This window comes from Oxyura jamaicensis, chromosome 27 (genome assembly GCF_011077185.1).
Source record: "Oxyura jamaicensis isolate SHBP4307 breed ruddy duck chromosome 27, BPBGC_Ojam_1.0, whole genome shotgun sequence".
Lineage (NCBI taxonomy): Eukaryota > Metazoa > Chordata > Aves > Anseriformes > Anatidae > Oxyura > Oxyura jamaicensis.
The window spans coordinates 2276519-2300968 of NC_048919.1; the positions used below are offsets into that span (position 1 = coordinate 2276519).

Genomic DNA, 24450 nt, shown 5'->3' on the forward strand with positions numbered 1-24450 from the left:
GGGAGGCGCTTCCGGTTCCGGTGCCGCGCGGCCCCGTCATGGCGGCGCCCAGCGAGGAGGCGCCGCCGCAGCCCCGGCGGCCGTTCGGGAGGCGGCTCCTCACCGACCCCGCCCGCCTCTTCCAGCACAACGCCTGGTGAGAGCGGCCGCCGCCTCCCCGACCCCTCGGTGGGCCCGCTGAACCCCGCTCCACCGCCCTTCCCTGCCCGCTCCCCCTAGGCCGAGGCCCGCGGAGCTGCCGGCTCGGGTGCCCGTGTCCCCATCCCCCCCGAGGGTGTCCGCGATCCTGGGGGTGCCCAAGTCTCGGGGAGCCCCAGACTCAGGGTTCCCCTTCCCGAGGGAGCTCCTGCCCTGGGGGTGCCCAAATCGCGAGGATCCCGTGCCCAGGGAAGCTTCAACCCTGGGGGGCTCCTTTGGGGCGATGCCTGTGCCCCGGGGAGCCTCTGCCACAACGAAACCCCTTCCCGAGGGTGGCCCTAACCCCAGGGTACCCCTTTCCCCTGGGGTGCCCGTGCCCCAGGGAGCCCATTCCGTGGGGTGGCCCTGTTTTCAGGGAGCACCTGTCACAGAGGCCTGTGCCCCGGGGGTGTCCATGGCCTCGGGGGTGCCCCTTCCTGAGGGTGCCCATGCCCCAGGGAATCCCTTTCCTGGGGTGCCCAAGTTGCGGGGTGCCCCTGCCCCCAGGGAGCCCCTGTCACTGAGAGCCCATGCCCCAGAGAGCCTCAGCCCCTGGGGTGTCCCAGCCCCCAGGGAACCCTGCCCCTGGGGATGCCCCTATTCCAGGGGTGCCCATGCCCCAAGGAGCCCCAGCCCTCTGGGGTGCTCATGCCCGGGGGGTACCCCTGTCCCAGTGCCCAAGTTGTGGGGTGCTCCTGCCCCTGGGGAGCCCCTTCCCAAGAGTGTCCCTGTCCCCAGGGTATCTCTGTCCCTGGGTGTGCCTGTTCCCCAGGGAGCCCTTTCTGTGGGGTACCCAAGTCGGGGGGAGCCCCTGTCACAGAGAGCCTGTGTCTGAGGGTTTCTGTGTCTCAGGGGTGCCCTTGCCCTGGGGTGCCCTTTCCTGTGGGGGCTCGTGCCCCAGGGAACCCCTTTCCTGGGGTCCCCAAGTCGCAGGGTGCCCCTGTCATGGAGAGCCTGTGCCCCAGGGAGCCCCAGCCCCAGGGGTGCCTGTGCCCTGCGGGTGCCTCCCCACACCCATTGTGGCGGTGCAGGTGGCCAGAGGGGTTCATCCCCACCCTGTTGCTGTGGTAGGGCGAGGCTCCACGTAACAGAGCTCTCAGGGCTCGGGTCAGCCCCGAGCATTGCCCCCCGCCATCTCTGCGTCACGGGAGCCCAGCCACAGACATTGTTCGTGCGCCCTCCCAGCGTGCCAGCCCGCTGCCCAGGCTCCTCTCTTGTAGCGCCCTGTGGGGCGTGGAGCAAGCAGGGGGGCAGCTTGGCGTGGGGCTGCGAGGGGACACAGGCCTGCACGCTGGGGCTGCCCGGAGGGATTGGAGGTGTAGAGGAGCCCAGCCCTGCTCGTCTGGTGCTGGAGAGCATCCATTCCCTGTGGTCCTGAGCCTTCCTTGGGTCAGCAGTCAGGATTCACAGCACCCCTCCTATTTCAGGAGCATGTGCTGCTTTGCTTCGTGCCCATCGATTCGTTGCTATAGCTCATACGCTGCCTGCTCTCAGGCACAACTTTCCCAGCCGTACACACGAGCAGCTGATGAGTAAATTGAACGGAGATAACTCCACCTGTCCACTGCCACACGGTGCCGTGACACTGCGGGATCGCACCAGGTGTTAGCTTGGAGCAGGAGGGCTTTGGTTGCAGAAAGCTGTTGTTTTAGAGATGTTCAGTGCCCAAATGCCTGAATTTGACAGGAACTGAAGGTATTTTGCATTTGTGAAGTAAATATATCCACGTTAGAGCTCTGGCTGCTATACCCCGTTGAAAATTAGCTATGCTTAATTCGTAATAAAGTAATGAGTGCATGTGTCAGCTTGTCATCTATTTTGGGACTCTTCTATATCAAAGGAGTGTTACAAAAGCCTATCCTCAATAGTATTTCCCTGCAGAAACTCCCCAGTAATCTAGTTTTTCAGAGACAGTAGTTAAGGCTTTGTTTTGTTGCTTAATATCAAAAGGTTAATTCTTCCTGAGGCCAGAATTGTTCTTCTTGATCCTTGTATTTTGCTTTTCCTTCATTTGTTTTAATGAAAAAAGGTCAACTGAATCACTTTAATGACTACACAACTTTGTATGCGCATTTAAGTTATTAATAGGTTCTTAATGCTTTAAAGATTCCTGCATATTTTTGTCATAATTGGGTTTAATATTAATATAACACTTTACCTTCCAAATAACCCTAGCTGCCCTCTTTCTTTTAACTTGAGAAATAAAACGTAATTTTCTAAGACAGCTGAATCAAACGGACCAAGCTGATGACCTGCTCGAGTGAAAGTACGCGAGTGCCAACCCGGCAGTCACCTGTATAGGAACAACGATTTGTTTTCACCGTGGGGGAATGGCAGCTCCTCTCCAAGGAGGCCTGTTCGTGCTGAGTGCCCCGGTGGTTTTATAGGAAGGGTTTAATTCCTCTCGGCTTGGCTGACCATCAAACAGGGGAAAGGATTAGGGGACAGATTAGGTGTCTCCTGGGATCCTTTCCAGTGGTGCCTTTTGTAATGCTCCAAGGACGGCTCATTCAGAACTGGCAACCATCCTCACGTGCTGGTAGCTGTTACATTGCCGCTGAGCTAGAACTGGATATGTGGAAAAGCTCCACCACCGTCGGCGTGGAGAGCTGCTTAGACCTCTCTCTGTTTTCCTTTGTCTTTGCCTCACGTTTCTCAGCTGAGTAGCTCACCTTCATTTTCACCACAGGGATAACGTGGAATGGTCGGAGGAGCAGGAAGCCAGTGCCAAGAGTAAAGTTCAAGAGAACAGCTCACAGCTATTGCCACAAGATAAACAAGGTACCTCTAGATACTATTGTAATGCATCGGTCTTGCCTGTGTGTACAGCAGCAGAACAGTCTGAGCTGCGTGTTCATCCCCCTTTCTCCTGAATTATTCAAAATACATTGCCAAGTGCATGATGGTGAAAGTGGCGGAGAAGGAGTCTTTCTGTTCTAAATTTACCTCTCTGTGACTTTCCCACTTTCTGCTGAGGCTGATTCTGGGGAAAAGAAGTGACCTTGGTTGGGAGAAGTCATCTTGGCTTGAGATTCTTTGTTCGTGTTGTGTACGTGTAAATAGTTGGTAGTGTTTCCTGACAACTGACAACAGGCTTCTTTCAGTGCAGAGCAACAGTCTCATTTGTGTTTTGCTCTCTAAAGCTTAACTACTAACAGTTAATCTTCTGTTTGCTTGCATGCTGCAAGACTTTTTTTTTTCTCTTAAGAGGCTCCAATAAAGTAGTGTCCATCCCCATCTCTACCGCGTTAACAACCAGCACGGTCATGCTTAAATCTGAAGTGAGGAAAAATGAGCGTTTATCGTCAGAGAGGCAGAAAAGGGTTTCCAAATCTATTTCCTCAAACTCGGCTTAAAGGATATTGATACATCCAAAATGAAAGCTTACCTGATCGGGAATCCAGCCAGAGGTGCACAGCTCTATGGTCAAGTTATGCAGTTGAAACTGTTCCGGAATTGGTTAGCACTGCATCTTCACACCTCTTAGGTACCATCCAGTCCCTCAGATGATGGTGCTGTCAGATTTCCCGTTCTTTGGTGCGATAAGAGACTCGTTTGATGATGATCTTGTTCTGTCCTGCTGAGCTCTAGGATGTATCCGCTCCTTTTGTTCAAATTAAATTGTGTGTGTCATCTGCAAGGCAGCGCTGAGCTCTACTGGAGCTATTCAGACCCTTCCCATATAGCTTCCAGTTGTGTTCACAATAGCAAATTCAATGATACCAAAGAGCAACCCTCCTAATTTCTTGGATTCCCAGAAGTATCCAGCAGCTTCATTGTGATACTCATTGTGTTGAGTTCATTTTAAAATCTGGTTAACATTAAAGGTTGCTGTCTGTCATGCTTTGAGAACCTATATGCGACTATGAAATTGGGGAGAAATTTGCTGTTAGAGCAGTTTGTCAGGTCTTCGTGATGTATTTCCCAGACCGAACAATGGAGGACAGTCAAATTTTGATGGCCGCTATTCAATAGGAAGCATGTGGAGACAATGGGGTGGCTGAAACATGGGGAAGTCAGCCCAGCCAAATGTGCCTGAAGGGTCCAGTACTTTGTGAATCAGAAACGGCCAGGCAGGAGAACAAAGACAGGCGATTGGTCATTATGGCTGTATTATTCTTTGGGCTTCTTGGGCTGTCAGAATTTATCCTGAAGAAGGAGGGAAGTTCTGTGTGCTATATAGAAGGTGCATCTGCTGGCTGGAAACAGAGGAAGAACTGAAAGAGTTTCTTGGTTTTCTTTAGAAAAAGCCCCCATACGACTCGGGATCTCTGGTTCTCTTCCTGTCTTTTACGAACAGTTATTTTTGTTTGCACTTCTGCAATGTGAAAGGGTGAGTAGGGGCTTGACTTTGGGTGTGTCCTACCAAAGATGAGCAAAAAGGTCAGCAGTCCTCACCAAGAAAGTCTCTGGAGGAATCCGGCTCACATGCTGATGTCCTTGTGAGCTAATACTGCAAAAAGGATCTCGAAGCAAGTATTATGAGAACTCCTCTGCCAGAAGTGGTGCGGGAGGTCAGACTGAAAAACTAGTATGGTCATTTTTAGTTTTAACCCTGTTTCTTGCATGATCTGTATCAGCTGGCCCTTGGCTTCTTGTGTTTATATTGCTAGCGATCCTTTATTTTAGTGCTTTTAAAATGAACTCTAAATATAGCTTCCGCATGTCTGGGTTAGAGCGCAGCAGCTGTTCAATAGCAACCAACAGAATTTCACAATAATTTAAGAGCAAAAATGTTGGTGATCCAAAATGGCTGGCTTGGAATATCGCCACAGCTCCTGACGGGAACATCCTGTTACGGTCAGAGGCTGCCACGGCACCTTTAGGGATGAGCAGGAACCGTGGCTTTATATTTTTGTTAGCTGAAAGAGCGATTCCAGCCGCAGCAGCCTTGTGTATCCCTGCTAGTGCGTAGAAGAAGTGACAGCTCAGGAATGAGTGCACCAGGGACTGAATCCATAACTCTCATTCCTCTTACATTAGCAGTCATGGAGTGGCTCCTGTGCAAGTAGTAAACTGTCTTGGCTGCTTGCTTTGAGGTATGGTGAGATCACTGCACGAACTTGCTGCTCTCTAGTCTAATATCAGACTAAAATTTCTTTCAGCTTGGTGTTCAAGGGCAAGGCTTCTTAAAAGGAGAAAATCCTTGTAATTGAGGTAAAGAGATTACTTTTATTTATAGTTCTTGTGCTTCAGGGATAGATCCAGCTAAAAATATGGGATTGACTTCTGATTCTTTGTTAAAGCCATTTTTATCTATATTTGGGTGAGGCTACGTATTTTTCCAGGTGGTCTTGGTTCCTTCTTAGTACCTCCCTTCAGATGCCTTCTGAGCATTTTGATGCTCCTCAGAAAGACCAGTAAATAAACTGCAGTTCCATAATCCCCAAATTTAAGGTTTCCTGCTTTTTTCACCCTTAGTGGATGTGGTAGAGAGGCTACCCATTCTCCCATGCACTTGTCATCTGTAATGGTTGGAAATATTTTTGCATTCAGTAACAAACTTGTTGCCATGCAAAGATGGCTAAGGAGTTGCATCTTATTGAGATGCAGCTGGGGTCTCTGGCCAGGGCTGTTAATACCTCTAGTTGATTACAGGTGCAGAAAGCTATAATTAGCTCTTATTTGCCAGGACAGAAAGCTTACTGCATTGATGAGAATGCAGGAAACCAATTGGATTCTTCATTTCTCGTGGAAAAATAACTCTCCTTGAAATGTTCCTGGTCTGAAATACGTGAAGCTGTGGAAATAATTCTATGGATGGCTCTAATTTCATTAGGTCATGGCTTTCTAAGAGTTCTTCCAGCTCTCTGTAATCATTTTGCTACTGGAATGTGTCTACTTGGTGTGAAAATAGCATTGCTTGCTGCTAAAGTTAATTCTTACCAACAATCCATCCACCTTAGCTCTTCACCATTACTTCAGTTGTAGTGGTCACTTCTTTCGGTTCGTCTCTTTTGTTTTAATTTCATGCCTGTGATGTTCCAACCTGCACAGAACTGTGGAAAACAAAGTGCTAAAGAGACTCCAGGAACGTTTGTGTCAAATATGCTGTCCTGTAATCCTGGAGTATTGTGTAAATGCTAATTGAGCTTTAGGCCAGGCCTGAGGAGTTGACTAATTTTGCTGTTTCTCAGTCTGAAAAAAGGGGTGGTGTGTCAGACGGAGCTCTTCAGCTCCAGGCACTTGTCATAGAATTCCTTAGAAGTTTAAGTGCTTGACACTTAAAGTCATGAGGCTCCAAATGAATTGCTCCTGTGAACTGCATAAGTTAGCGTTAGGGATGGAAGTAAAACCTGGATTTCTTCATTCCAACCTCCTTCAAAGAGGCCTCTTCTGTTGCCAACTTCCTTTAAATCCTACCAGGAGACAGGCAGTTTCCTCTTCTGTCTCTTTTCTTTTATTATTTCTAACAAAGTGACAGTAAGGAGGCAGGCGGAGTGTTCTTGTGGGATGGTACAATTTAAATCAAGGTGATTTTCAATCAATAACTTTTACTTATTACAAGGGATTACTGAGTAGATATCTGCAGTGGTTCCTAACTGACTGAACCGATTAAACTGAGACCTTTTGATTTGACTGCTGGTGATGCTTTTGTTTGTGTTTACAGAGGAATATGAGGTGAATGCTAAGAGGTACTGGGATGACTTCTATAAAATCCATGAAAACGGCTTCTTCAAGGACAGGCACTGGCTGTTCACTGAATTTCCTGAGCTGGCACCAAATAGGAACCCAAGTCAAAATGAGGACTCTGTGCGTGAACTTACTTACAAAGAAGAATCCAGCAACGAAGGGCTGGGAAGCTGTGAAAATGGACATTGCTCATTAGAAACCAGGGCAGAGAATCAGTTAAACCTGATACAAAGCACGCCTAGGTTCTGCACGGAGGAGCTGGCTCCGCAGAAGTCTGGTGAGGTGAACCAAAGTCACGGAGATTACCCAGGATCCTCTGCATCTTACCGTGTATTAGAGGTAATGGCTGTAGAACAAAGAATCACACTTCCAGCGGTCTCTTATATCAACGTTGGGGTGACTGGATGTAAAAACATGTCACGGCAAACAGCAAGCAAATGGGATGATTGACAAAAGTCAGTAAAATGCAAAAAAGAGAGAGGGCAGCTTAGAACTTGGGTTTCTTTTGGTTCAGACAGTGTCCTGGCAGAGCAGGTGGACCATAAGTTTTCCAGACTTAAAATACAAACAGTCTCATGTTGAAATGAGCCTTTAAGTCGTCTTCTGTGTAAGAAGTTGATTGTTTTATTTGTCTGTATAAATCTTTCCCTTATCTTTTGTGTTTTGTGGTTTTTGTGTTTTGTGCTGATTCTTGTTTGCCTTGGGAGATGGATAATGAAACAGTGAAACCAAGCATGTAAAGATCCTGTTTGTTTGGGTCCTCCCGATCCACCTGATAGCAGTGGGAATCTCAGAGTAACACAGAGTATCGTGCTTGTCCTGGGCAAGCCTGTAGGACTTACAAATATTAGACTCCTAACAGCTCATAATGACCTTTTGCTCTGCTAGTTTGTTTAGTGTGGATATCACCACCTTTGTTGAATGCTCATGTGCTGTGGAAGCTCTGCCCTCCCAGGCAGAGTCAACATAAGCTGCCCTTTAGATTTGTATATAATCTGAACCCTCGAGACTTCCTCAGATGAATGTTCTTGGTTCGTGGTGGCTTTCCTTTCTCACCTGAGTATTCTCGGTGCTGTCTGTCACTGGGAGCCCTTGGTGGTATTTTCTGCTCAGTCTTTCAATTTTACTGATTGTTTAAACAGACAAATTCGCCAAACCCAGTTGTGAGAGTCCTCTTCAAATGGGAACAAGTAGAGGGAACAGCAAGACAGAATCGTTGTAGGCCTAGCTGTAACTTGAGGAAGAGCCATCTAGTGAGGGGAACTCTGAAACAGCAGGATGTAATTACAGTAAATCAAACTTCTTTCTCCATTGCTCTGAATTTCTATGGAAGTTAATGTAACTAATCCCTGGCCTTTGCCAGTGCCTCAGTGACTCATACTGGTTGTTATGCTTGGGATTCCAGAAAAAACAATTTTCAGAGAAGTAACAATATGGCTTGTTAGTAAGATTTCTGGAAGAACTGCCTAACTTAGCGGCTTCCCACAAATGCTCATATGTAGGCCTGTTTCTCAGAGCTGAACCTACTCAGAACGTACAGTGGTATTTGCAAATGGTCAGTGCTGTGCTCATGTGTTACTTAGGAGTTGCTCTTTGTTCCATGGCTGTAGAGAGATGATTTGAAACTAGCTGTGTGGGACATGCTGAAGAAACAATTTTCACTATGTACTTGTCTGCTTTGTGTGTGCAGGTTGGCTGTGGTGCTGGAAATACGGTCTTCCCAATCCTACAAACCAACAAGTAAGTAGTTCTCAGTAGATTTTTGCCTGCGTGATAAACCAGCCTCTGAAAAACTATTGGAAAAGTGCTGCATATGGTTTTGGTTTTGACAATTTCATAGAGAAAGGCTGTATGGAAATGACAGCTGTGCCATACAGGTCTTCAAATAATTGTATTTTGAGCCTGGAAATCTTTGGCTTTAGAGTGCAACCTACAAAGCATGATGCATGTTTACATGTCTCATTCACACTCATCCAAGCGTTTTCATACAGGGCTTAGTGTCTCTCCTTCTCCTGAAGAAAAAGCAAGCAGTCGGTTCAATGTGAGAATAACTGGAACATAAATGAACAAAGTGCTCGGCTCAGTTTTGCACAACAGATGAGAGAGAGACATTAAAGCCCAGCATTTCTGCCCCCTACATTTGTGCTCTATGATTTTGAGACACTTTTTTAATTCTTGTGGAGCACCTTTGTATAAATTATGATGGTTTCTTTTATTTATTCCAGTGACCCGGGCCTTTTTGTTTATTGCTGTGATTTTTCTACAACGGCTGTGGATCTTGTCCAGGTAAACTCAGCGGTGACTTCTGAAGGTAGGAAGTACAAGGTGCCAATTGCACATTAACCCAAGTATCTGATAGCTTCCACCAGCTGTCTAGCTATGTTGGAAGCTTTCTGGTTTTAGCTAGCCCTGATGCTGACCCTCATACTGGTAAATCAGGAAAATGAGCCATCAAAGACTGCAGAAATGAGGGAAGCAGGAGTTCTCAGAATGTTGGCAGCAGACAAGTCAGCCAGATTTCCTTTCCCCTTTGGTTGGCAGCAGTTTTCTAAGTGCAGTGCTCTTTTAGTTGAGTAACTGCTGAACCTTGAAAACATTCAGGCTATTTTTTAACAGCAGCTGAAGTTGGTTTTGATTTGTGTGTGCATTAGTGTCACTGCAGTTCTGGGAATGTGGTCTGACTGCTTCTGCACAGACAGCTGAGGAGGGGTGCTGCTGTCTGTGGAGCAGGAGGCTGGGATTCAGTCAGAAGATAAATGCTGCTAACAAATTTCAGGTCAGAACAGAACTGGGAATCTGTGAAGTATCAAATATAATCAGTCACTTCATAAGGTGAGATGGGAGCACAGCAGCAGATCCAGCATGCCATTTCATTCTGGAAGCTGACACAAGCATTGCTTACAGAAGCCACTACAATCCCTAACAGCAGCTTTAGAAAATTAAACAACTTATGGAAGTCTACATGAGATTTTATGAGCCTAACTTTAGGGAGCTGGGTTTGATGGTTGGGATATTGAGAGTAGCTTGCTTGTAGTTGAAAAGAATACTGATTTCGGTGATGCAGAGAGATGCCCTAACACACCCACTTGCATAAGGATTTCCTACTTAACAGTGTAAATTTCTCACTTCTTTCCCTTATTAGTGGAAAGTCCAACCTTAAAATTGCAATTATCCCTCAATCCAGTTTTGCGGGGTTTTTTTGGCAGTGCTCATTGCCCAAACGTAACAAGTCCAGAGCTCTCTGTAAATCTATGTGGACTTATTTTTCCCTATCTGACCTGGGAACCCATCAGCCCTGTCGAGAACTCTGTCTCTCCTATTTAGTTAGTAAAGCTGAAACAGGTCTCTGGACTCACCATGTCATTAGGTGAAAGTCGAAGTGCTCCCGTGTCCAGATAATGTGGAGATCAGGGGCTGCTAATGTGTGCTAATTCTCTAATATCTCTCCCCTTAAATACAGAACAACGCAGAATATGATTCTTCTCGCTGCTTTGCGTTTGTCCACGATCTGTGCAATGACCAAAGTCCTTTCCCAATGCCAAATGAGAGTCTTGACATTGTCATTCTTATCTTTGTCCTCTCAGCAATTCTCCCAGAGAAGTAAGTTTTAATAATTCCTTCTGGTTCCAAAGAAAATGCACATAGAACTGGAGTTCTTTACTAGGGAAACTTTAAAGCAGTACAGCGGAAGTAAGAACTTTAATTGTTGAAGTCTGGCTGGTGACCAGTGGGAAGTACTTGCCATGTTGTTATACCTTCTTCCATTTCGTTCAGTTTAGATAAGGCTTCTTATTAATCTGGTCAAGTTATGTCGTCATAACTGTTGCAGTCACCTGTTGCCAAGAGATCTTGTACCAAAATGCCAAAGAAAATGATTAGACGGGCTAATAACAAAGCTCACTGTACTCCATGGTGCTGCTGCATGGGATCTCCCAGGACCGTTAAGTTGAGGAGGAAGCTGGTAGCTTTCTACGTAATGAATTATTTAGCTTCAGCACTCGCTAGATAGTAAAATGATCTGTGTGCCATCCATATCTTTATGGAGTTTAATTAACCAACAGTTGAATGGGGAAACATTATACGGGTTGACCACCTGTGTTATAAGCATGGTGCAGAGAGGCTGTTAGCAGTTAAATAGCTAAGCTGTTATTTGCATGAACTCTGCAAGAGCAGGAAAGAGAGTCCTGTTAAATGAAACGTCTGTCTGCAGCAGAATACATCAGAGGTGTTTGATGGGTAGTGATAGGAAGCAACTAATGGGAAAACGCTCCTTTGAATACTTTTAGATGAGGCTGCTGGAGCTGAGCCTGCACTTGAATATATGGAGATGAAACTAGTAGAGCCAGTGTAAAAGTTGTAAAAATGGTTTGGTGGTTGGGTGCCGGGGCTTTCCTAGGTATGTGTAAAGCTTCAGAGCAGATCCCTTTGTATCAAGGAAAATTAAAGTTTGTTCTGTGACTTGTCCAGTTTTTTGCTAAACCTCTGGAAATGGAACTTGCAGGTACTTTGTTTTAGCAAATTCTGGTACGGGATAGGTGTCATTTAGAAGTGCTGAATGGCTGTAGTTGAACTGTTGCTGTGGTCACGGCTGCTTGCCTGTTCTGAACACCAGCCACGCTGAGCACTCAGCACCAGTTTGTGGGAGGTATGCTGCTGTATTTTTAGGCTCCAATACTAGATGAATTTCTCTTCAGCAGGTGGGAAGAAGGGAGGAGGCAGGTTCAGAAAACAGTTTAGGAAAGTACTGTGCTTAGCATGATGATGTGCTATGACCTATGAAATGCAAATAAATGACTTAAATGTTCCTGTTCTCTCTTTAATATTCCCTTTGGTTTTATTTCACAGCATTTTTCTTCAAGTTCACTTTCTGCTTGCTTTACAGAAACCAGTGGAGATATTTTTGTAATTAGTAAGAAAGAGCAATTAACCCCTGCTGTGGTAGGCTAAGTTACCCTTGTAGGGAAAAAAAAAAAAAAAGCAGAATTGGGGAGTGTCAGAAAAAAGGTGGCCAAATAAAATCAACCCACCTAAGCCTGCGAGAGCTCACAAAAGTGCCAATTTTTGGTAGCTTTTTGTACAAAATTGAAACAGAAGTGAAGCTTTATACCTTCTTTTTGGGAAAGTAGGCTAAGTAAGCGGGTGTGATTTTGCAGACTGTTGAGTACAGCTTTTTTGTTCTTTCCTCAGGATGCAGTGCGTCGTTAACAGACTGAGTCGCCTTCTGAAACCAGGAGGAATGATTTTGTTACGAGATTATGGCCGTTACGACTTGGCCCAGCTTCGGTTTAAGAAAGGTATTTTCATTTCCCATGGGGAGCCTTACCAGCTCACTAATAGATGATGCTTCTCTGGAGTAGTGTCTGCCCTGTTTGGGAGGCAGCTCATTAATTCTTCTCAAGCACAGCATGTGCTGGGAGGAGAACTGCCTCTTGTCGTTATATGCAGTTGGATGGCAGTTGTTGATTTTTAAATGATAGCTGGTAATTGTTTAAATCCTTCTTGCCCTTAGGTCAATGTCTGTCTGATAACTTCTATGTGAGAGGTGATGGCACCAGAGTCTACTTCTTCACCCAAGGTAGGAGGCTAGAAAACATTCCCCTGGCTCTGCTCACCTCTTTCTGTCCTTGTACCCTGAAGTTTTGTCACTAGTTCTTTCCAGCCTGTTTTTTCTTGGAGCAGCGTGAAATGTTAAGTGTCTCCCAAGTGCATGGAGACCTGGGCCTGTCGCTTACTGATGATGCAAATGTGGCCCAGTGAATTCCTAAGCAGAAGGTCCTTTTTAGTTTTAAAAGTGGTGTATTTGCTACACGGGGAGGAATGGGAGTGGAAGAGCTCTCCTTGAATCTTGTTGCCCAAGAAGGATGCAGTGAGATGGACACAACTGGAAGATCTCGTAACTTCACAGACACAAGGGAGTAAGAGGAGTGTGGTTCAGCACAGAGCTGAGGCAGCCTCCTCGGTTTTGTTGCTGCTTTGTGTTCAGCAGAGTTTGTATTTCTCTCTCCTTACAACCAGTCACACCTCCAGTCACTTCCACTGAGGGCACATCTGCAGAGTCTGTTTTAGAGCAGTGGCACAACTGCAACAAACCATTCCGTTCCCTACTGCACAAGTCTTGTTTGTCACAACAAAATTAATGTTTAATGCGTGTTTGGCAAACGCTTCGCTATGGCAAGCATCTGATAAAAGAGCACAAGCTGAGACCTGTTAGCCCTTTTCTACAGAAACTCCGTACAAATCACGTGCTCCCAGGCTGCAGTTGAACGAGCTGTCTGCTGCTCAGCAGGACTCACTCTGGCTTTGCCCAGGGCCACTGTGCTGGGGCACTGTGATACTATTTGCTTGGTCAGGAATACCTAACAGTGAAAGTGTTGCAGCCTTGAGGGCTCTTGGTGCTTTGATTGGGCCCCAGCTGGGTGTGGTTTTTTACGGATTTTTTTTTCCAGACTTAACCTTAATGAATCCAGTTCCCCTCCAGCCTATACAGCAAAGATCTCATTGCCACCCTTTTGAAAGTGTAGGCCTGATTCATCTGATCCCGTTCTTTGCTCTTGCAGACTCTGAAATCCCTATGGAGGGAGGGAGAGGGGGAGGGAATGGATTTGTCCCTGCTCGCCAGAAGATGTTCCCTTAATTGTTTACTAGAGGCAGTACCCAAGTCTGGAATTGCAGTTGTTTTCTCCCTGTCAAGTCTCTGTAACTCTAGTTGTCCTCACAGTACTTATTTCCTTCCATGGTAGAAGGCAAACTCAAAGGAAACTGGTGAGACTGTGATCTTAATCCCCCCCATACCGCAGCAGTTAAGTCCAGTCTGATCTTCACATTTCCCTGCCAGACAGAGACTGTGTGTTTCCTCTGGCCCATCTTTCAACTCAGCTTAGCCCTCAGCATGAGCAGGTATCAGTTAAGTGAAAGCTGTAGCATCCTTATCTCCTTCTCTCTGCTTACAGATGAATTAGATGATCTCTTCACAAGAGCTGGGCTGGAGAAAATCCAGAATCTGGTTGATCGGAGACTGCAAGTGAACCGTGGGAAGCAAATGACGATGTATCGAGTGTGGATCCAGTGCAAATACCAGAAGCCTGCTGCCCCTCAGCCATGAGGAAATGATGAGCTTTTTAGATTCGGTCTTCTCTATGGCCATGTGCAGGCTCCTCCTGGTGAGAAGTGTTAGGGAGGCCAGTGTGCACAGAACCTCAGTGCCTTTTACAGTGCCTAGCATCACTTCGAGTGAATTTTGTTAAGGACAAATGCTCTAGGAGGAGACCAAGCAGTATTTTAAATGTCTTGCTACTGGGCTGGATTTTTAAACTTATGGTTTTAACAACAGAAGAAATTACCATGCTGTCGAAGAGCAGCTGAGCAGGTTGAGTAGCAAGTGACTTTTTCTCTGGATTTCTACATGAAAGAGAAGGAGATCTTCAACTTTACCTCTGTGTTGTGTACTCTTGTCTTAGGGGAAAAAAAAAGTAATCAGTAAGTCTGCCTTTCTTTGTGGCTGGTCACTAGGCATGATATGGATCCCTTGCCCTACTTATCTCATGCAACTCTCTTACAATCATTCAGGTTTGTGTAAATCCACAAGATAAAATACATTGATCAAGGTCATGACCTAAGAGCATTCTAGTTTCTCTGTGCCACCTTCCCCATGGATGTCTCCTGGTGAGCAGGTAACCTGTGGAGAGAGCAGATTATGCTGTCCTGCCCCTTACAGTCCACAAGGATGTTTGTCTAGGGAGCAAGCACACTATAGCCCAGGTGCTGTAAATTCACATCAGATGGGGTTCAGGCTTTCAAACATCTGGGGCTGATGCCAGTTTTAGGGCACCTCCAAAGTGCAGAGAATCAAAAGCAGATTGTGGGACCAGAGTTTATGCAGAATCCAGTTCCTGCTTATTCTGCTCGAGCAGTTGGAACTGTTCTTGCTGGCTGCAGTCAGATGACAAGCTGCGCTGCCCTGTGATGGTGACGTGCTAAACCAAAGTAGACAAGACACCTGTCTTTGATAAGAAATCTGAAGAATGTCTACCACTTTTCTTTAGTTTCTCAGAGGAAGCCAACCTTGTGGCTTTCTGACAGTATTTCCCCACCTTTGACAGCTAACATATTTTATCTCAACTTGTTTTCTTTTGTGATTTGTAGGGTGTGGTACAACAGGTATTAGAATAAATTTTGTGGTAACGCTTTTCAATGCTGGATTGATTAATACAAATCAGGCTTCCACAGAAACTCACATGCTTCTGGAGGATTTCAGACTGTTAAGTAGCTGCTCTTTTTTTTTTCCTCTTCGATTATCTTGGCTCTCACTATTGTCTTCTCACACCTCTCAAGGAAAGAAAGTCTTGTCTGATATCTCTTAGCTTGTTTTGGCTCATGAAGTAACAGTGCCTACTGAGTGCAGCACTGGCTGAAGAGCAGTTTGTGTACTAGTACTTGTAGCTTACAGTTGCCTAAGAATAACTGTCAACTATCAGGGCACATAGGTGATGAAATAACTGCTGTCTTGAAATGGGCGAGAAGGGGTAAAAAGAAGAGGAAGTGTCATTGCTAGATATGGAGAGTCTGCAGGATTCTTCATGGAGCATCCTGGTTTGTGAAGTGCTGGAAGGGGCATGCTCTTTGCTGGACATGAGGTAGCACAATCAACTCATAGCTTCCACATCACTGTGTCTCCCCACAGGTATCAGTATGTCTTCTAACGAAGGCCTCTGAGCCAGGACATTTCAGCCATTCCTGTGGAAAGGCGACCCAGCAAATCCATTCACAGTCCAAAGGCAGGCTGCAGTGCTGGGGCAGGCATGGAAATGCATCACTGTTTTTTATTTTTATTTTATTTTTTAGGTAATATTGTAAATTGTATGAGAATTGCATTCTCATTCAGTTTGTTAAACTACTATAGTTTGTAGTTTGGGAAGAATTGTCTTCCCAGTTATTTTTTCTAAAAGAATAGGAGACCTGCCAGTGCCTCCAAATGACACAGGAGAAGATAAGGCTTGAAGAAGCTCTTTCCAAAAAGACAAAAAATGAACAGAGATGGTTTTGTTTCACAGATCCTTTACTGCCTTTTTTGTTTGTTTCTCCACTTCTTGCCTTTTTTTTTTTTTTTTTTTTGTCAAGGCAACTCAGAAATCATACCTTGCTACTGACCTGCCCCCATGCGTCTTCACTGGGGTGCAGGGGACAAAACACTGATGCACCAGCACCTGGAGGAACACGTGTTCCTTGGCTCCAAATCCTGCCAGTCAGCCTGTGGGCTTGAAATGCTGAAGGAAACTGTAATGCTGAAGGCAGGGGAAGAAAGAAAATGTTCATGAGGGTCTTACGTTCTCCTTCCATCTCCCGCTTTCCCCTAATATATTTAGCTCTGGGCACAGGCCTGACCCAACCCAGAAGGTGCATAGCCATTTATGTTTCCATGCCAGGCCTGCACAGTCTGCCTTCAAGGCCCCCAGGAGCTAGCTGAACAACCTCCCCTTATCCAGCAAAGAGTCAGGCTTAGCAAAAGCAGTCCTGTGAGCATTGAACACGACGTGACTCATGTAACTAGCTCTGTAGCTTTCTGTGAAAGACCTCCCGTATGTTGCTGATGCCTCAGGCAGTTCTCTGGGGTCCTTTCCCTCCTGGTCCCCGGAGGCAGACCTCCTCCTGGGATAGCTTTATCTCCCTGGAAGGAGAATTATTGACTGGGGTAAGCAAGCAGCGTAATTAGTATGAATTAAAGTAATTTGAAAAATGCCTTATTAATCATCCAAGGGCTTGTAAGCAGCACAGGAAAATGTGTTTTTAATTATAAACATGATTTATTTAAAGTTGATGGACTCTTCTTTAAGTTCAAACTCCCGAATGGGAGAAAATGAAGACCAGTAATTTATTTGTTTCTACTTTGAAGGCTCCGTCCCAGTTGTCTGCCTGGTTTTGACTTGGGCTTCATGCAAAAACTTGCAGCCCTGCAAGCCTGCAGCCATCGCAGTGGCTCTGTGCCTTTCTCAGCGCTCCTCGTTCTGCTGCAGTCTTGAAGCAGTCGCTGGACATGAACCACGCTGAGGAGACGTGGTTTTGTTTTCCAGTCCTGTCGGTGGTGCTCAGAGAGCAACAAGTTAATGGCCTTGGACCGAGCCAGGCCTCTTACAGACAGATACTGCCTGAGCTCCCTTCATTAATCTCTGTCAGCTCCTGCTCTCTCTGAAGCTGCTGCGCTCCGGCAGCTGCGGGCCTTCCTCCCACACGGCTCTGCTCGGGTACCTGGGCCCTGACTTGCAGCAGCTCCTGCCATTCCCACCGCGGGCCTGCCGAGCGGGCTGGGTTGCACAACGCCTTTCTAGAATGTGCAAAGATCTCTGAATTCACTTCCATTACATTTCACGACTTCTTTTTTAGCACTGCAACATTCACTATAAAGCCGTTCTGAGCGTATCTGCTCTGGTTTCGTTCCCAGCGCTCCAGTCTTGTGGTCTGCAGCTGGCGGGCCGTGCCAACGCAGCTCGTCAACCTCCCAGGCAGCAGAGATGGTTTCATGGCCCTTCAGAGGCGCTGCCCCCGTGGTGCTGGAGCCAGACATTGTTGCACTTCAGAAAGTCTGGTCCTGGCTCTTGCCAGAGGACGGTGGATTTCCTTGGAGGTTCGGAGATTGTTTTGGCTGGAAGGGAGTTTTATCATCACCTATTCTGACCCTTTGCATAACCCTTTCATGGAGGGATTATGGCATCAAGCCCATGACTTGGGCTGAGCCTGGACTGGTCCTTCAGAAAGGTTCTCAGTTTCAATCCAGCTGTGATGCTGAGGGTCCCAGTGACTGGCAAGGGGCCCTTTGCCTCCCTAGGTACATATTTCCTCTTGTAGCATCCAGATTTCACAGATGAGCTCTGGAACTTTGGAAGCAGGAGGGGAACAGGACATGGAAGAGAAAGCTGAGGAGTGCTTCCGATATCCCCACTTCAAAAATAAATGAATTGTAAATTCCATTGGAAACTGGAGCTTTTTCAGGATCTTCCTGGCAGCACAGGAATGTGGCAAGCAGCAATCATCCTCAGTGATTTTTCTGGTTACAACAGTAATCATCAAATGCTTCTGAGACCAGACAATTGTCTTCTCTCCCAAACGCTTTGGCTCCACCTTCTCAGGGTATGTCACCACCATTTCTAGTTGTGTAGTTACTTGTAGAGCTCCAGGATAAATGAAACCTGATTATTTTCAATAAGAGGTGTGAGCAGAAGTAACCTCCGTGTATGGGTGCCTGCGGCTCTCGGCGTTGCATTGTAGCCAAAGCTGAAAGAGCTTCCTTTGTCTTCAAGCACTGGGATGAGCCCCTGGCAGGTTCCCAGCTGGATTCCCTACAGGAATCACAGACCCAAACTGAACTCAACTGTTTTTCCTGAGCACAAATGAAAGATGCACAGGTTTTAGTGTGTGGACGAGGCAGCAAGGATCACCTTACTGAGGGAGCTGGGGAGCATCCCTCCGTCTCTGTAAGGACAGCTGCAGGGAAACAGCCGTGCAGGCACAGGAGGAGGTCTCTTCATTCTCATCAGTCAACGGGACAACCCCTTTGGGTTTGGTGCCATGTTAGGGAAAAATCACTCCAGAAGAGAAGACGTGTGATCAGGAACTGGGAGAATGTGTCGAATGCCCCGGATCACTGCTGCCATCGCAGCTTTTCCTTCCCCCCAGACGGGTGTGTGCTTGGCACGCAGCTTTCTGCTCAGCTGTCTGTCTGTAGGGCTCTCACCCTAGCAGTGTTGTCACATATGCTTCTAGGGCATGATAGAAATTATTAGAAATGCAAGGAGGAGGGAGGATTTTTTTTTTTTTTTTTTCTGGGGGAGTCTCCTGTGAAGTGAGGTGCTCGAGAGGAAAAGGAATTGTCAACTCTGTGCTTAATCAGCAAAGCTCTGGAGTTTGTGCTCGACTCTTGCTGAAGGCAGTAAGTTCCTGTGCTTAAATGCCTCGCTGAATGGGAGCTTGTATCGCAGAGAAAGTGGGACACTGCAGGAAATTACCTGTGTGGGCAACAGCCAGGGCTAATTCAAACTAAATGGGATACAGCGACCTCTGTTACGGAGAGCGCAAGCTGGAGCACACGCAGGGAGAAGCGAGAGGTCGGCCGTGCGTGCCTCTGCTTCTGCCTCCTGCCCAAAGGTGCTGTGGTTTACTTGGAGGTGTCACTCCAGAGAAGGTTTTCACTTTGGAAATAGGGTCTTTGAGCCCCACTCACGTGTGACAGCAGCTGGATGAGCGGGAACTGGTTGGGGCTGGAAGGCACTGATGGCAGAGTTCGCTAGAGAACGTTAATGTGTCGGCACCAGCCTGGAGCTGCCAGCCTGTTGGTCCGTGGCTGTTTCTAGGAAGGAAGGTCATCCCAGTGAGATCTGGACCCTGCTGCTTTCAGCCAAGCTCCCTTGTATGCAGTAAGCGTCCTGGAGTCTTCCAGGGTGAACAGCAGCTTGATTTTGGGGTGGAGAGCTGGCATGGCTGCTGTATTCAGGTTGTTTTAATGCCTTGTAGTCCAAAGGACTCTTGTAGCTCCCTTTTTTTTTTCATTTTATTTGGGGTCTGGGGAGTTTTGTGGGGATTAGGGCCAGTCCTTCATCCTGTGAAACTTTCTTCCATTCACGTGAAATGGAAAGTTGCTGCTTGCAGTCCAGTCCCAGGTCACGGAGGCCAGGCTCACACCTTGGGGGTGTGCAGGGGGCACACCAGGGGATCTGCCGTGCTGCTGGAAGTGGAGAGGTTCCTAATCACCCTTCTCAGGGGGGCACCAGATGTGGTTTTCCTCATTTAGAAGGAAAATTTGGCTGATGCCCCCCAGACCACTGTTTTATCCACAGGACCTAGCCCAAGGCACTGAGCTGGGTGCCCCCCACCAGGGCAGCAGATACAGCAGGCACCACCTAGACAGCCAGGCTGCGCTGCAGCCTTTAATTACACAGCTGTGTGTTTTTTCCATATTCTATGCCAAGGGTCGATCAAGGTTGCATGCAAAACTAAACCTGGCTTTTCCGTAACTTCAAGTGACTTCTCCCCTACCGAGACAACCCTTGTTGTGAAGGTTGGTATGTATTTACACACGTTCACACAGTCTGAATATGCTCAGAGAAATATGCATGCAGTACCTCCAGCTTTACAATAGGATGTTGATTTAATTTTCCTCTTACACAAATCTAAGAGCAGTTTGTTTAATTGAAGCTTTCAGAAAGCCCTGGAAGGTAGGGTGTTATTATACCCGTTTTATGCAGGAGGAAGAGAAGCAGGGGGCAAATCCTGCGGAGAATATATCCTCTCGTATTCTAGGAAGCTAGCAGTGACTGTGGACAGGGGAAGGATTGCTGGCACGTAAAGGAAATCGCACCATTTCAGGTGCATGCAGAAGAACAAACAATGGCTTTCTCCAGAACCGTGCACTTTGGGGAAAGCGAATGCCTCCGGGCAGGCAGGACACACGCTGCCTTGGATCCGGGCACGGCGCTGAGGTTGTGCTTGGCTCGCTGCAAGCCTGGAGGCTGAGCGACCTGGATGCTTTCCTACTGGGTTCGGGTATCAAAGCCTCCCTAATGGGATACCTGAAGGTGTAGACAGAGGGAGGGGCAGGAACAACCTCCGAGATAAACCCCATTGTGTGGGAGGGCGGAGGCTCCCAATGGCCTCAGGAAGGAGTCAGGCGATGGCATGTTATCTCCGAGTAGCTGAGATACCAACTTTCTCCCTGTCTAGAAAACCAGGAGACCCTTTTACCGTTCCTAGGGAGGGAAGGGCTCTGCTGGAGCCCTGCCCTCGCTAGACACCAGAGAATCCACACAAGGCTGAGGTGTTCTGAATGCCCCAAGTCTAGAAAAGCCTTCGGTTGCCGCCCGTGCCTGGTGAGGTAGGACAGGCTGCTCTGCAGGCAAGGCTTGGCCTCTTCTGGGTGTGATGCCTAGAGTGAGATCATCCCCCGTGCTAAATCTGTAAGAAACCTGTTGAGTGCCGCCGAACTTGCTTTGTTTTTCTGTTGGCTTTAGAGTTTTCAGGTTTGAGATCACTGATGACAGCTCTTATGTTTTAAGGGTTCAGGCAATTTGAGGCTTTCCTCAAGTCCCCAGGTCCTGGATTCTTGCTATCACCGAGGAATCTCAGCTCTCCTTTTTGTGTTACATCATGTCAGTACACTCCTAGACCTCATGGTTGTACAGAAATGCGAGGGAAAATGCAGTTGGAATATTTTACAAGCCTGGAATGCAAAGGCAAAGCACCCGTGGCGTTAAACAGATAAGGACTTTGACTTTTAATTTATCTCTTCAAAATTCAAGACAGAGAGCTTGTTAACATGGCTGCGTTAAAATCTCTAAAACCTTAGCAAATTTTGACCAAATCTAACATGGGTTAACAGTGAAGCAGTGATGCAGAGGCAGGGGTTTGCTCTCCTTGTGCTAAGCACGCAGCGCTGGCTGGAGAGGAGCTCTGAGGCTGCTCCGGTGCGAGTCAGTGACAAAATGGCTGCGGCAGCCGAGTGGTTCCTCTCCAACACGACACGAGCACAACACGCCAAGCATATCGCTGACATCCAAGGAGAGCGATGCAAGAAGATGAGAGCTGCCACAGGGGATGCAATAGGAAGCGTTAGCGCTGGCTGATGGCAGACCTGGAGAGCAGGATGCTGTACGGGAGGGATCTGGCACCGGCGCTGGTGTAGGAGGGCTGGCTTGCCCCCACGAATGAGATAATATTTGGTCAGCCGTGCACATACTGCATTGCTCATAGCCATCCTGCCCGCCAGCTTTCAAACCAGCTCCTCCAAAAGGACAGGGGCTCCAGCCTCGTACGGAGTTAAGGAAAATGGGGGAAACGGAGGAGTTTTCACGTGCTGCGCACGGAGGGGCTGGCAGAAGGAGTTTTGCTGCGTGAGAGTTCTTGGAGATCCAAATGCTCTCTTCTCATGCCAGGCCAGGTGTTTGCAAATGAAATAGTGTGGGGAAAATCACATTGAGATAACAGAATTTTATTTTCCTATTTTTTTTAATTTTTGATGTTTGGTATTTTTTTTAAAGCAGTATCCTAAAATTTCACATTAGAATTTTGAATTGAATCTGAATTTTTCTTATACAAAATGATTAAATATTTACACATCCCAGCCACTTCGAATTACAAAACCTTTCACTGTGAAAACAGAAAGTCACAAAATGATCTTTTCTTGCAAGGACATTCCGATAAGTTAGCTCTTCCTATTTAGTAAAATAAAATAAAAATCTGCCACTTCTCTGCTGAGTCCCAGCCTGGGTTACGAAGTCCCACGGGAAGTAATGCCATAACAAAGAGCCCAGCTGTGCTGTGTCTCATCTGGGTAGATCCAATTTCACTTCAGAGACCATTGCTGTTCCAGGGCACCCGGTGTTGGCCCCCCATGGTAAGAAGGGAAGGACCAGGCAGGGGTGGGTGCTGTGTCCCTGATGAAAATAGCGTCGAGCTGGAGTTTAAGACAAAAACTCCTGAGATACGGACTTACAGCCTCTGATGGGGAAATCTATCTGATAACTTACTTCCTGCAGGGGCTCAATGGCAAATTCGTCCGCGATCCCCTCGTACCTACCCAGGGCTTCTCTGACAGCAAGCGCTGCCCTTAAAGGTTGCTCCCAGTTTTTGCCCACAGCCATAAATATGGTTGCAACTTGTTGATTCCTTTCCCCTCCGCGCCACCAAAAGATGAGCTGCCTCATCCTACGTGCGGGTTTGGCATCTCGGGAAGGAAGGTGCAGCTGAGGGTGTTGCTCTGAGCTGCTCCTGGGAGGACGAAGGCAGAGGGGGCAGTTGGGGTTTGCAGCAGAGAAGGGAAAGATGCAACTGTATGGCTGACCGAGGCTGAAAATAAAGGGGCTGTGAGCACTCACAGCTAGCTGAAAATCCGGGAGCGTGCTGAAGGAGGTGTGCTCCATCCACCAAATCACACGTGGGAAACCCTGACCCTTTTGCTAAGGGCAGAGGAATATGGGGCTGGAAGAGGGGCGAGTTACAAGAGGAGGATGGTGCAACCTCAGCTCGTCGGGTTCCTTATCAGAAGTAACCACCCGCTGCTCCACCAGCGCAGGGCGCCTTTCGGAAAACATTTCTGCCTGAAATAAATGCTCCGGGTCTCCAGGAGGTTTTTACCTCCCAGGGTCCTCATCAAAGCGACCCTACCACCCCTAAAACACAGAGACGGGGCCGGTGGCGATGGATCCAGCGGCACAGCATCTGTTTTCTGTTCAGCACTGAGATCACAAAACACTCCCTACAAAGTTCGAGGCATTTTTAGGTGCAGTGGCCGGGCTCCAGAAGAGCCGGGGGGCATTGGAAGCCGGTCCTTTTCCCGGGTCTAACACCTTCCAGATCTTCTCCTCCCTCCACCCCAAACCAAGCAGAAACTGCACAAATGAAATTTATACCTCCTCAAACAATGTTAACTGCAAATGTTACTAATTAGCGCTCCCCTAAATGGCTGTGATTAGCTTACCAGCTGATGGAACATTTACTCTAGAATTTCTTCTTTTGGGGGTAAAAAAATAATAATAATAAAAGACACTAAATGCTATTTATTTATTTATTTTACAAATTCCTGCCGCTGGCCGTGCTGAAAATGTGAATCACACAGCGGGAGCTGAAACTGGAGTGGCTCTTCTACCGAAAAACAGATTAAAGCACAGGAAACACAGCTTGCGAGAACAGGCAGGCGCTCCGAGAGCCATTTGCGACACGAAGTTAACAAATAACGCCGGGCTCCGTGGACGATAAATTAACGAGTTTAAAATAATGGAACTTCCCCCATCGTGTCGCAAGAGCGATTATTCCCCCCTGAGCTGAACCTCGCCAGCTCCTCCCTGCATCGTCCCCGTTGCCAAACTGGTGGGCAAAGGCTCGGGGAGAGGATTTTGGCTGCCGGAGGTGCGGGGCACCCTGCTTTTGCCTGGCCGAACCCTTCCCAAAGCGCTGCCAGCCTCGCATCGCTAATCCGCGCCTGCCTCCCCTCGGACAGGCGGAGCCACTTCCCTTCCCAACACACCGATTTTTTTTTTTCCTTTTCCCTTTTTTTTTTTTTTTTTTTTCCCATTCCCCCCCCCCGCGTGTTTGCTTTTCAGAAAGCTGATTCAGCCTTAAAGCCGAGCGGCTTGCACCGCCCGGCGCTCGGCCCCCGCCGCCTGCGAGAGAGGCGAATGCGCCGCGCTGTAACCTCTCACCGCAGCCAGGATGAGCCTTTTTTATTATTATTATTTTTATTCTTTTTATTTTTATTTTTTTTAATCTTTATTTATTTTTTTCCTCAGCGTCTCGGCACAGCCTCAGAAAGGCAGCGGTTAACGTGGCCGGGTTGTGCTTTACGGCCACGTCCCTGCTCCATCAGCCCCAAAGGACGGGGCTGCGTGAGGCGGCCGCCGGGCCTGGCCCCTGGGGGGGCTTCTTGGCCCCTGGGGGGCTTCGTGGGTGCCCGTGGTGACGGGGGGACAAGGCCAGGGGGGCACCGGGACACCCCGGCCCCCTCCCCGCGGGGCTGAGGGCGCTTTTGGGAGCGAGGCCGCCGCTCCTGAGGAAGATGGAGCTGGGGGTGGTGCCGGGGGTGCATGGAGACCCCCCCACATCCTCCCTCTGGGGGCACCCTGGACTTGGGGGGGGGATGGAGGAGGGGGGCAGGTCACACCA

General features: G+C 47.7%; 1 protein-coding gene across 1 annotated transcript; it reads left to right on the top strand.

The window, feature by feature from the left end:
- The first annotated feature begins 6 nt into the window (after positions 1-6).
- METTL2A (methyltransferase like 2A) lies at positions 7-15350 on the top strand. The gene is made up of 9 exons (XM_035347780.1): positions 7-136; positions 2867-2958; positions 6788-7149; positions 8501-8550; positions 9036-9096; positions 10271-10410; positions 11998-12104; positions 12320-12385; positions 13761-15350. The coding sequence occupies exons 1-9, from the start codon at positions 39-41 to the stop codon at positions 13910-13912; spliced, it is 1128 nt and encodes a 375-aa protein (XP_035203671.1). The 5' UTR covers positions 7-38; the 3' UTR covers positions 13913-15350.
- The last annotated feature ends 9100 nt before the right edge of the window (positions 15351-24450 follow it).